Source organism: Budorcas taxicolor, chromosome 11 (genome assembly GCF_023091745.1).
Source record: "Budorcas taxicolor isolate Tak-1 chromosome 11, Takin1.1, whole genome shotgun sequence".
Taxonomy (NCBI): domain Eukaryota; kingdom Metazoa; phylum Chordata; class Mammalia; order Artiodactyla; family Bovidae; genus Budorcas; species Budorcas taxicolor.
This window is the reverse complement of record NC_068920.1, coordinates 70,248,238-70,261,770: the sequence shown is the minus strand read 5'-3', so window position 1 is coordinate 70,261,770 and position 13,533 is coordinate 70,248,238. Positions and strand designations below refer to the sequence as shown.

At 43.8% G+C, this 13,533-nt stretch overlaps 1 protein-coding gene across 1 annotated transcript in view; it reads left to right on the top strand.

The window, feature by feature from the left end:
* Positions 1–4,355: 4,355 nt before the first annotated feature.
* The window catches only part of MTHFD2 (methylenetetrahydrofolate dehydrogenase (NADP+ dependent) 2, methenyltetrahydrofolate cyclohydrolase), a 30,914-nt gene continuing 21,736 nt past the window's right edge, over positions 4,356–13,533 (top strand). Inside the window, exon 1 of the mRNA XM_052648840.1 lies at positions 4,356–4,456. Within this exon, the coding sequence (XP_052504800.1) occupies positions 4,356–4,456 (101 nt within the window). The remainder of the gene's footprint in view (positions 4,457–13,533) is intronic.

Genomic DNA, 13,533 nt, shown 5'->3' with positions numbered 1-13,533 from the left:
GACCCAGCACAGTCAAAAATAAAAATAAATAAGTAAATAAAAGAAAAAAGACCATGGGTTCAAGTCCCAATCTAGCTTGCAGGTTTTCAGCTGGCAAGCCGTGAAGGGACAATGATAAGATAAGAAAATATTGAGAATTAGGGGTTGGTCCTAGATGGGCTGTGGGACACATGAGCCAGGTGTACCAGGGAGGACGCTCTGCTGATGTGTACCCATTTTATCAGACTGGTCAACCCAGAATGCTTTGGGGCTCTAATGCAGAACCTAGGTCCAGACTAGAGGAATGATGGCAATTAACATGGTTTATTATAGAAAGATGGTGTGGAATGGCTATGCTTATGCACATCCAACAGCAGGTCTAGGACAGAAATATTGCTGGAGGTTTTGATAATTTATACTGTTCTTCTGACTCTGAACTTTTTCTTCTGTGTTCATTCCTATTCCGTTTCTTTCTTTTCTTAACCCCAGAACACTGGTGTGGCTACCAAGATGTACTTTCTGTTGACAAGTGCATGTGTGCTAAGTTGCTTCAATTATGTCCGACTCTTTGTGACCCCATGGACTGTAGCCCAAGCTCCTTTGCCCATGGGATTCTCCAGGCAAGAATACTAGAGTGGGTTGCCACGCCCACCTCCAGGCAATCTTCCGGACCTAGGGATCGAACCCGCATCTCTTACGTCTCCTGTTTTGGCAGGTGGGTTCTTTACCACTAGCGCCACCTGGGAAGCCCTCTGTTGACAAGTGCTGACCCTTTATTTCCAACTTGCAGCTAGGTCAGCTCCTGCTGATCATCCACACTGAGTGATATCTTCTGTACCATTCCTTTGCAACAACTTTTTGGGCACTAACATCTGCTTGGGAGACTACCTTGGAAGGGATAACATCTAAACTCTTAAGTGCCTGGTGGATTTTTTTCTTTTTTGCCACACCACACAGCTTGCAGGATCTGAGTTCCCCAACTAGGGACTGAAGCTGCACCCCCTACACTGAAAGTGTGGAGTCCTGACTACTAGACTGCCAGGGAAGGAAATGGTGAGTTTTGACGGCAGAATGAAACCTCTAGATAGCACGGGAGTTAGCAAGTCACCTCAGGTTCAGGCCTGAAACGGGTCAGGCTGTATCAATCCTGTCCCCTCTGGGCCATATACTCTGGGATGGGATTGGGAAAAATTAAGACAACAGGAATTAAAACAGAAAAAATTTACTAGATTATGTAATTTGATTTGGCCACAATATGAGTTAGGATATTTAAATGGAGTGAGATATTCAAATTTTGTATCTTGGCAATGGAACCCAAAAGGAATTTAAGACATATGTAGCTCAGAGGTATAAACTTTAGGAAGGACACAGAGGACATATTAACTGACCCAGCCTACAGGGTCAGGATCCCATACAAACAAAGCTCCCTCCTCCCTGAGGTACAAAATATTTTGGTTATGAATTTCATAGCCCACAGTGCCCCAGACATTAGGCACAAAATTCAGAAAACAACTGCTGATCCCCAGACTCCTGATGAATGATTTCTTCCAATTGGCTTAGTTGTTTTTCAATAATAGGGATCTGGCTGAAAAGACTGAACACACCCAGAGAAATAGGCAAAAGGCCTAGATGATGGCAGTGGTTTTGATCACTCAAAGGCCAACAAAGGGGAAACTGGTTTTTCTGGACTGATTTGATCCTTGCAGACCCTTAGTCCCACGGGTACCTGGATAGGACCAGTGTACCCCGTGTGGACAAAAGGGGCATGGGAGGGAGGATAGTAATAAACATGCCCTGTGGGGGGTTGGAAGAGGGAATGCCTCAAACACCAGAGAGCCTCCGGGGCCCCTTAGCCATTGAGGGTTTTGCAATCAGAAGACTGAGGGGGCCCAAGGCCAAAAGTGACTCTGCCTAGAGATACAATCTACATAACTAATGCCTTGCCTCAGGTGGTCATTGATGTAGCAGGCTACTTGAAAGAATTCCTTACAGATACTAGTGCTGTTAGGGGAGACACTGACAAAAGCTGTCTGCCTGGACTGGACACAACATTAACCACTTACAACAGGAGGTCCTGGTAAGGAACCTAGAACTAACAAGCTACCACCAACCGGAAGAATTCGGGAAAGGTCAAAGGGAGAGACACTAGTTCATATGTCCTACCAGTTTCCCAGAATCTTCTCACTGGATCCCTCTTGGCTGAGCGATTTGTGTGCTACCAGGAATGACCCTGAGTCAGAATGATTGGCCAGAGACAACCCATCACCATAAAACCCAAGACTGTGAGCCTCATGGTAAAGTAGTTCTCCTGGGTTCCCTTACCCTGAAGCTCTGACTGGAGACACTTCCCAATAAAGTCTCTTGCCTTGTCAGTACATGTGTCTCCTTAGACAATTTCTGAGTATTCGCTAAGAGCCCACACAGGGGCCCTAGAAAGGATTCCCTTTCCTGGAACAGTGCAACATTTTCAGTCTTAACCTGAAGAATTGGAAACCTTAGCAATCATAAGGAGTGAGGGGGTGTCAGGGAAGAGGCAGGGGTGCACTTTCCTGGAATGCCTTATGTGCAACATCAGTGGCCAATGGTTTCTACATTCCTTGCTGTTTGTGCCTGATTGTCCCATCGCTTTAAAGGGAAGAGGTTTATTAACTATGTTAGGAGCCACTCTTGTTTCTGGATGGGTGAGAGAACCACCCTCATCATCTAATGATTCTAACAGAAAGTGGAAAGGAAGAAAATCTGAAGCTAAAGTAGAAGCCTTAGTAGACCCTGGAACGTGGAATATCGAGGTTCTTGTTCAGTTGCTCAGTTGTGTCGGACTCTTTGAGACCCCACGGACTGCAGCATGCCAGCCTTCCCTATCCTTCACCATCTCCCAGAGTTTGCTATGTCCTTTATAGGAAAAAAAGAGAGAAAAAGAAGAATGAAGGAAAAAGAAAAGTAATTGTGGGGGTGGGGTGGGGCTGGAATCACGTGTTACATTTAAGTATCATGCTCAGGGTCATTTGATCTAGAAAAGTACCTCATCCTTTGTCTTTCGTGACTTTGAGGTTTTTGAAGAGTACCGGGTGCTTTTCTTGTGGAACCTCTCTCAGTTTTGAGTTGTCTGATACTTTCTTGTGTTTAGATTTACTAATACCTTCCAAAATTTCAGGACTGTGGCTTTTTCCTGTTTTAACATTCCAGGTCTATGATCCCTCCTCTATGTGTGTAAATAAGAAATCTGTAATGAGTTTAGGGAATTCAATGGTTTAAGAAAATCACTCCATTCAATATTCAGGCTGGCTATGACTTATAAACTGATGTGTCCTCCTTCATATAATGTGTGCTTGTCCTGTTACTGGTGGTGTTAATTTTGATCACTTGTTTAAGGTAATGACTGTCAGGTTTCTCCACTGTAAATGTGCCATTTCCCTCATTTGCTATTAATAAAAATACTTTGTGGGAGAGATACTTTGAGACTATGCAAATAAGGCTGCCAGACAGATAAAATACAGGAAGCCAAGTTTAATCTGAATTCCCGATAACAGATTAATACTGTTTTTGTGTTTTTTACTCTGCTGGGTCTTTGTTGCTAGGCAAGGGCTTTCTCTAGTTGAGGTGAGCTAGGGGTTACTCTCTAATTGCGTTGGCTTCTCTTCTTGCAGAGCTGGCAGGCTTTGGTAGTTGCTCTGCACGAACTTAGTTGTCCTGCCATACATGGGATCTTAGTTCCTGGACCAGGGATGGAACCCTGGCACCCTGCGGGGAAGGCAGATTCTTAACCAGTGTACCACCAGGGAAGTCGCCAGATGAAAGCTTTTTTAGTAAAGTATGACTCGTCCTCCCAAGTTTAATTGGGCATCTTGTATTTTTGTTTGCAAGATCTAGCAAATCTATATATAGATCACTTGTTCCTCATCCAACTTCAATCAGTTGTTTTGACATTCATTGATGTCAATTGAACAATTGTTCACTGAACAATTTTTACTATGATTTTGCCAAATAGTTGTTTTCTAACTGCACCTTTCTTCTACTTATACTAGCTGCTATTCCGTCTTCCGATCTTTTTATCCACTCTTAACAGCGTCTGGCACACAGTAGGCACTCAAGATATTTGCTCAATGAATGAATGACATGGCCGGGCATCCCTGAAGACTTTTGCCAGGGGCGCTTGCCTTCCTCAGCCAGTCTAGGCAAGCTCTCCAGTCTTCAGAGTCATGCCGGGGCTTCTCCAAGGTAAAGGAAGACAACGATTGGCTCCTTCAGCTCCAGCGGCCCAACAGACTGCAAGTGGAGAGCGGCAGGGACCAATGGGTGCCGGCAGGAGGCGAGGCCTGCCACGCTGCAGCGGTATAACCGTGCGGTCAGCGCGCGTATCTTTCCCCGCGCTGACGATGGCCGCAACCTCCTTTATAACCACTCTGGTCACCCGACTGCTCCGGTCCGCGCAGAGTGGCCGCCTCCATCAACGCCCTTTCCACCTCTCGGCAGTGCGGTAAGAGGGTCGGCGGGCTGGGTCAGAGCGGAAAACCGAGGGGAGCTGAGAGCCGGCCCGCCTAGGTACGCCTTTCTGGAGCATCTCGGTCCCGGGCGGTGGTGGTCACAGAGAGGGGTGTGGCGGGGCGACGCGGCAGCCCAGCGTGGCCTCAGTGTACCGCTCGGGCTCTCGCTCGGCGTGTGGGCTGAGCCCGGGAGCCCGCCTTTCGGGAAGGAGCTGGTCTCCGGCAAGCTCCGGGCGTTGCCCTGTCCCGAGGCCAGTCCGCCGGTGGGACGGCGCCCACGGTGTGGAGCAGAGGTGCAGGCGGGCTCTGGGGCGCCACGATTTACGTGGGAGCATACAGAAGTCACAGGCCAGGACCGACCTTGGCCGTGAAACCGAGAGCTGGAAAGCCGAGACGTTTTGGCCAGCGCGAGTAAGAGTTGTAACTAAGCAGCCTTCTGCGACCCGCCCCTTCCCGGAACCCTAGCGGCGGAGAGGGTTAAAGCAGTCTGATGAAATCCACAAGCTTTGCTCGCCCGGTACCAGCACTTCCCTCTTCCTCCAGGTTGTGGATGTGGCTCAAGCTGCTCTACAAGCTGCTCCTTTCCCTCCCAAGAGAATAATCAACGTGCAGTGGTCCCCGGGACTGTGACTGCAGCCCGCCTGGAGTTGGTCAGTGCCAGATCAAGTAAACTGAGGTGGTGAACACCCGGGAAGAGAAGAGGGAAAGCTCCGTTTGAGTTTTCTTCAGTTCAGTTCAGTCGTTCAGTCGTGTCCTACTCTTTGCGACCCCATGAATCGCAGCATGCTAGGCCTCCCTGTCCATCACCAACTCCCGGAGTTCACTCAAACTCATGTCTATCAAGTCGGTGATGCCATCCAGCCATCTCATCCTCTGTCGTCCCCTTCTCCTCCTGCCCCCAATCCCTCCCAGCATCTTGGGAGGTTATACATATTTCATGATCTCTCTGGACCACAAATTCCCATTCTAAACATAGATTGAAGAGTTTTGGGGGGAGGGAGCGCTGTGATTTCAGTTCCCGAAATATATGCACCCTCTTTCCTTTCAGTCTTTAGAGCTTATTTGTAACAGCAGCCCCTTTATCCAGGTACTGTGCTAGGCTGTGCATTATTCAGAGATGGTAAAAAAAAAAAAAAACGGCTCTTTCTTTAGTGGAACTTCCCTACCTGTTAAGGGGCAGAACAGTGTGTAATTTCCAATCAGTGTAAAATGCTGTTAGAGATGTTTTCCAAGGTGCTGTTGGAACACAGAATGGGGATTAATGCATTAAAAAAAAAATATTTGAGACTTCCCTGGTGGTACAATGGATAAGAATCCACCTGCCAATGAAGGAGCACAGGCTGGATCCCTGGTCGGGGAAGATTCCACATGCGGTGGAGCAGCTGAGCCCATGTGCCATAAATACTAAGCCTCCCAGTTGCAGTTAACTGAAGCCCGCAAGCCCTAGAGCCCGTGCTCCCTGGCCGCCTATGCTCCCAGGGCCGCAAGAGAAGCCACCACCGTGAGAAGCCTGCGCTTGGCAAGAAAGAGTAGCCCCTGCTTGCCGCAACCAGAGAAAGCCCGCAGGCAACAATGAAGGCCCAGCACAACCAAAAATAAAACTAATTCATTGACATAAAAATATTAATTTATTAGGCTGTACTGGGTCTTAGTTGTGCGAAGTGGGATCTAGTTCCCTGACCAGGGATGGAACTGACCCCCTGCATTGGGAGGTCCGAGTTCTAGCCACTGGACCATCAGGGAAGTCTCTAATGCATTGTTGGAAGATTTCCGAGGAGATGTTCAAGGATTTTCTTAGTCTGACCCTGATCTGCCTTTCCAGCCCCATGTTTTCTTACTCTCTGTTCTCCTCCCTCTTACTCCCTTCCTGAGTTCTGGCCACATGTGGTTCCATGATTGGAAGGAGATTTATAAGGAGCTTCCAATTTGTAATTTAAAGAACTGGAACAGTTTGCTCACGCTGTCTAGTAACCAGTGTCCTCCTTTTACTTTTCTGGATGAATAGGTTTCCACATCTCTGAAGGTAGTAAGTACATTTAGTATTCAGGCTTCTGATGTATTGCTTTGATTACTGCTAGTTGGTAAAAATAAAATGTCTTTTAAAACTATAGGTCTGCATGTGTTCCTTTGGGTGGGTGGGTGGGGGTAGTGTGAGAGTTTTCATGGTTAGATAGTATTGTAGACCATGGGGTATAGAAAAAAAAAAGAACTTTGGAGGCAGAAGTTTGTGTTTGAATTTTGTTACTATTGTTTCAGTTTCTTGTTCTGTATAATGGGCTTATTATAATAGTCCCAAGTTAACTGAGACCAATACAATTATTTCTGTGACCAAGTGAACTAATTTAAGGGAGTTGGTGATGGACAGGGAGGCCTGGCGTGATGCGATTCATGGGGTCGCAAAGAGTCGGACACGACTGAGCGACTGAACTGAACTGAACTGAAGTGACTGAGAGTGATGTATGTAAAGCTCTAACTGAAATGTCTAGTGTTTAATAAATATAGAGTTCCATCTCCCTCTGTGTCTTTGTTTACTCATTACTGACTAGTTAGTAGATAACAGAACTCTTTCCAAAATAAGTCATGATCATGAATTGTAAATTATATCTGATACTAATTTTTCATGGAAAATCTAGTACTATAATCCATTAAATTAGGAGAGTGAAGATACTACTGACAGATTTTGGTTTTTAATTTTATTTGGACAGTCCTTCAGTCCTTTCTAGTCTGTTGATTCATAATTTTAAGGGAAATTTTCCTAAACACATTTGTGAAGGCACTTCTAAATAAGTGTTAGCTAATATGGTTAATACATTTTGGATTCCCTGTGGGACTAATTCAGTCTCCATTTCCATTTATTCTGGGGTAGCAGTAACTTTCGGGGAAGGCAATGGCACCCCATTCCAGTACTCTTGCCTGGAAAATCCCATGGCTGGAAGAGCCTGGTAGGCTGCAGTCCATGGGGTCGCTAAGAGTCGGCATGACTGAGTGACTTTACTTTCACTTTTCACTTTCATGCATTGGAGAAGGAAATGGCAACCCACTCCAGTGTTCCTGCCTGGAGAATCCCAGGGTCGGGGGAGCCTGGTGGGCTGCCGTCTATGGGGTCGCACAGAGTCGGACACGACTGAAGCGACTTAGCAGCAGCAGCAGCAGTAACTTTATCTGCCCTTCAGCAAAAAAAGTTAAAAAGTTGGGAAATTAGATAATGAGGCCCTCATAGGACTGTGTTTCACATTTGGCAGAGCTGTGGTCCAAGGAGGAAAGCTGAAACAATTATATTATGAACAATACTTATTGCACTGTGGCTTTGTTTTGGCTCTTGTTACTGTTTGACTTTTTTTTTTTTTTTTTTTAAAGCAAATTGGCATAACATCCAGAACTTGCCTCTGAAATTTGGAACACTCGTTTCTTCCAGAACCCTGTGTCCTTAGCTTTATTATATCATGCTTAGCCCAAATGTGCTGCTACCGTTTTCTCTTCCGTTTACTACTTTCAAAAGGAATTTTTTAATGAAGTGGAATCTAACTTCACTCAATATTTTTTATAGATCCTTATGAGTATATAAATAAATAAATATATCTATTGTATTGTTAAAGATGTGTCTCTGTAAATCTAACCAACAGAAGAGAGTTAGAAATTAATTTTTAGTTAATATATATGCTTAGCACTTTATATCTTATTTCATTCAATATAAATTACTGTCCTAAGCCCTTTTAAACTAATCTTTCACTCTATTTCTGTCCCAGGCCAGATCTTTTCGGTATTATCATAGATCAAGAATGTTGCCAGGGGTACTTGTATCAGCAAAGCCCTTTTGAAGAAGTTCCCTTCAACCCTAAATCTGAAATGGATTTGTAAATATTAATGTGTTTTCCTTAATTTCCGTAATATACCATGAATATATATGAAATGTTGTTACATATTTTACACTCTACTAGTATTATCAAGTAAAATCTAGGTAAAAGCATTTGGTTTGCTATAAAATTGTGGTATCTTTTAAAAATGTTTATTTAATTTATTTATTTTCCAGGTCTTAGTTGCTACATGTGGGATCTTAGTTGTGGCATGTGGGGTGTAGTTCCCTGACCAGGGATTGAACTCGGGGCCCCTGCATTGGGAGTGTGGGTTCCTCTTAGCCACAGGACCACCAGGGAAGTCCGTTGATACCATGTTAATATCTCAAAAGATGGAAATACAAATTAATATAAGGTTTAGGTATGAAATGACTGCATTACATGTAAGACACTGAGACTTGGTTTAAAGTAGGTATTTAATCACAATGCAACTTAAAAGCAGGCATTGAAGACTTAGACTGTTAGAGCGTTAGCTTTAACATTTTTAATTAACGGTGGCCTGGCAAATCAATTATATCTGACCACACAAAATATCCAGTACCTTGATGTCATCCCTGAGTGTTAAATATGTGCTGTTAAAAAAAAAATATGTGCTATAAGGGGAAATAGACTGTTTCAGTGTTTCAAAGAATTATATTCTTAATTAATGTTGAGTTGTAGCATTCCTTATGACACTGGGGACAAAAATCTGAAGGGAAAGTCTTGTTTTCAGTGGGGGTCCTTTTTCTTAATGTACACTTTCTTATTCTACTTCAAGTAATGTGAACTTTACTGTACAGATATATGTGGAAATAAGAAAGCCAGGAATCTTCCACATTGGAACCCAGGAAGAGCTGCATAATCAGTTGTGATTAGGGAGAGATAGACTTTCAGAGATTTGAACATATTTGAGGGACTACAGGTTCTTCTAGATCTGAGTTGTCTTATTGTCTGTCCCCTAACAAGCAGTTTCTCATCCCTGTGATTCTCATATGTGAATGTAGGTCAGAGAGAGGCTCTTACTGATCTGGTTCCCTACCACTACTCCTGATGCATAAGCTTTTGGACCAACTAGACTGCAGGCCAGCCTAGAAATTGTTCTGGGCATCAGATACTCCTGGTGTGTCAGCCATGGATGGGGAACTGAGGTCTTGTGGTAGAGCACACTGCCATCGATGAGATGGATTTGCCCTAGTTCCCCTTCCAATCCCTATTCTTTTAAAATTAATTTTTGGTTGTGCTGGGTCTTCCTTGCTGTGTGATGGCTGTCTCTAGCTGCTGCACACAGGGGCTACTCCTCGTTACAGTGCACAGGCTTCTCATTGCGTGGCATGGCTTGCTGCAGAGCATGGGCTTTAGGTGTGCGGGCTTCTGTAGGGGCAGCTCACAGGCCGTAGAGCGATGGCTTCCTAGCTATGCCACATGGGCTTAGCTGCCCTGAGGTATGTGGGATTTTCCTGGATCAGGGATTGAAACTGTGTCCCCTGCGTTGGAAGGTGGATTCTTATCCACTGTACCACCAGGGAAGTCCACAATCCCTATCCTTCTGAAAAATCGTTTCGAGGAAGGACTATGGAGAGGAGTTGTCATTGCTGTGTCTGACTCTTTGTGACCCCGTGGACTGCAGCACGCCAGATTTCCCTGTTCTTCACCATCTCCTGGAGTTTGCTCATAATGGCACCCCACTCCAGTACTCTTACCTGGAAAATCCCATGGATGGAGGAGCCTGGTAGGCTGCAGTCCATGGGGTCGTGAAGAGTTGGACATGACTGAGTGACTTCCCTTTCACTTTTCACTTTCATGCATTGGAGAAGGATATGGCAACCCACTCCAGTGTTCTTGCCTGGAGAGTCCCAGGGACGGGGGAGCCTGGTGGGCTGCCGTCTATGGCATCGCACAGAGTCACACGACTGAAGTGACTTAGCAGCAGCAGCAGCATGTCCATTGAGTCGGTGATGCCATCTAACTGACTCATTCTCTGTGGCACGCTTCTCCTTCTGCCCTCAATCTTTCCCAGTATCAGGGTCTTTTCCAGTGAGTTGGCTGTTCCCATTAAGTGGCCAAAGTATTGGAGCTTTAGCTTCAAGCAGCAGTCCTTTCAGTGCATAGTCAGGGTTGATTTCCCTTAGGATTGACTGGTTTGATCTCTTCGCCATCCAAGAGACTCTCAAGAGTCTTCTCCAGCACCACAGTTCAAAAGCATCAGTTCTTCGGCGTTCAGCCTTCTTTATGGTCCAACTTTTACATCTGTAAACGACTACTGGAAAAACCATAGCTTTGACTATGGACCTTTGTCGGCAAAGTGATGTCTCTGCTTTTTAATATGCTGTCTAGGTTTATCATAGCTTTTCTTCCAAGGAGCAAGTGTCTTTTAATTTCACGGCTGCAATCACGATCTGCAGTGATTTTGGAGCCCAAGAAGATAAAATCTGTCACTGTTTCCACTTCCCCCCCTTCTATTTATCATGAAGTGATGGGACTGAATGCCATGATCTTAGTTTTTGGAATGTTGAATTTTAAGCCACCTTTTTCACTCTTCTCTTTCATCCTAATCAAGAGGCTCTTTAGTTCTTCAATTTCTGCCAGGAGGGTGGTGTCATCTCCATATCTGAGGTTATTGATATTTCTCCCAGCAGTCTTGATTCCAGCTTGTGCTTCATCCAGCCCAGCATTTCTCATGATGTACTCTGCATATAAGTTAAATAAGCAGGGTGACAGTACGCAGCCTTGACATACTCCTTTCCTGATTTGGAACCAGTCTGTTGTTCCATGTCCAGTTCTAACTGTTGCTTCTTGACCTGCATACAGATTTCTCAGGCGGCAAGTCAGGTGGTCTGGTATTCCCATCTCTTGAAGAATTTTCCACAGTTTGTAGTGATCCACACAGTCAAAGGCTTTAGTGTACGTAATCAATGAAGCAGAAATAGATGTTTTTCTGGAATTCACTTGCTTTCTCTGTGATCCAACAAATGTTGGCAATTTGGTCTCTGGTCCTTCTGCCTTTTCTAAACCCAGCTTGTACCTCTGGAAGTTCTCAGTTCATCCTGCTGAAGCCTAGCTTGAAGGATTTTGAGCATTACCTTGCTAGCATGTGAAATGAGTGTAATTGTGTGGTAGTTTGAACATTCTTTGGTGTTGCCCTTCTTTGAGATTGGAATGAAGACTAATTTTTCCAGTCCCGTAGCCACTCCTGAGTTTTCCAAATTTGCTGACATATTGAGTGTAGCACTTTATCCAGGTCATTAAGACCTTTTTTGTATAGTTCTTCTGTGTATACTTGCCACTTCTTAATCTCTTCTGCTTCTGTTGAGTCCCCTACCCTTTCTGTTCTTTGTACTTTCCATCATGCATGAAATGTTCACTTAATATCTCCAGTTTTCTTGAACAGATCTCTAGTCTTTCCCATCCTATTAATTTCCTCTATTTGTTTGCATTGTTCACTTAAGAAGAATTTCTTAGCTGTCTTTGCTATTCCCTGGAACTCTGTATTCAGTCAGGTATATCTTTGCCTTTCTCCCTTGCTTTTTGCTTCTCTTCTTTCCTCAGCTATTTGTAAAGCCTCCTCAGACAACCACTTTGCCTTCTTGCATTTCTTTTTCTTTGGGATGGTTGATCACTGCCTCCTGTACAATGTTAAACCTCCATCCATGGTTCTTTAGGCACTCTGTCTACCAGATCTAATCCCTTGAATCTATTTGTCACCTCCATTGTATAATCATAAGGGGTTTGATTTAGGTCGTACCTGGATGGCCTAGTGGTTTTCCTGATTTTCTTCAATTTTAGCCTGAAATTTTGCAGTAGGTATTGTCCAGTATATTGTTTATTGGTTTAACTGCATAATATTATTTAAATATTTTAAAGTACATGTAGATTAAAAGCCAGTTCACTAACTGGGAAATGATTCAAAACATATGACTAGATGCTAACACGGGCAAAATGTAAACTACAAATGGCATATAAGCATAGAGAACAAACTAACACCACAGTGGTGAGAGATCAAACAAATTAACAACATTGCAAATTAACAACATTTTTTTTTTTTGCCTACAGTTGTCAGACATCAGGAGGCAGGATGGTATAGTATTAAGAACCTAGACTCTGGATTCAGAAGAGCTACACATGACATCTAGTGACATGACATTATGTCAAGTAGTAGTTATCAGTTACTTAAATTCTCCAAGTTTAGAATTAATGGTAGTAATTATTTCAATCAATTTTATTTTCTTAAATATGTAGCTGGACACAGATTTACCACTTGAACCTCTCCTTCAGATTTTAGTTGTCCCTTGATTAGGAACTATGTAGTCTAATCTAAACTTTTAGTTTGGGAAAGTTTGTTTTTTCCAGTTTTACTCAGAAGTAATTGACATACATCACATCCTTAGTAACTCAGTGATGAAGAATCCACCTGCAATACAGGAGACACACGTTTGATCCCTGGGTCAGGAAGATCCCCTGGAGAAGGAAATGGCAGCCCACTCCAGTATTCTGTCTAGGAAATCCCAAGAACAGAGGACCCTGGTGGGCTACAGTCCATGGGGTCTCAGGAAAGTCGGACATGACCTAGCAACTTAACAACAACAATTGACATGGATCTCTGTGTAAGTTTAAGGTATACTGCCTGATGGTGTGATTTACCTACATTGTGAAATGATTACCACAATAGGTTTAGTTAAAATTCATCATTTCATATAGATGTATGTTTTTAAAAAATATTTATTTAATCTTTGGCTGTGCTGGGTCTTTCTTCCTGCACGCATTCTTTCTCTAGTTTTGGCAAGCCGGGCTACTCTCTAGCTGTGGTGCTCCAGCTTCTCATTGCGGTGGCTTTTGTCTTGTTGTGGCCCATGGGCTCAGTTGTCCTGTGGCATGTGGGATCTTCTGGACCAGGGATCAAACCTGTGTCCTCTGCATTGCAAGGCAGATTCTTAACCACTGATCACCAGAGAAACCCTCATATAGATATTGTTATAAAAATAAAAAATATAAAAATTCTCCTTGTGATGAGAACTCTTAGGATCTCTTATTTTAGCAAGCCTTCTATATATTATACAGCAGTGGTAACTAAAGTCTTCACTGTATATAGTACATTATGTCCCTAGTGCTTATTAATCTTATAACTAGAAGTTTGTACAGTCATCCTTCATTATATGAGTAGGATTGTTTCAGGAACCCCAAGGATACCAAAATTCCCAGATGCTCTAAGTCCCTTATATAAAATGGCATGGTATTTGTAT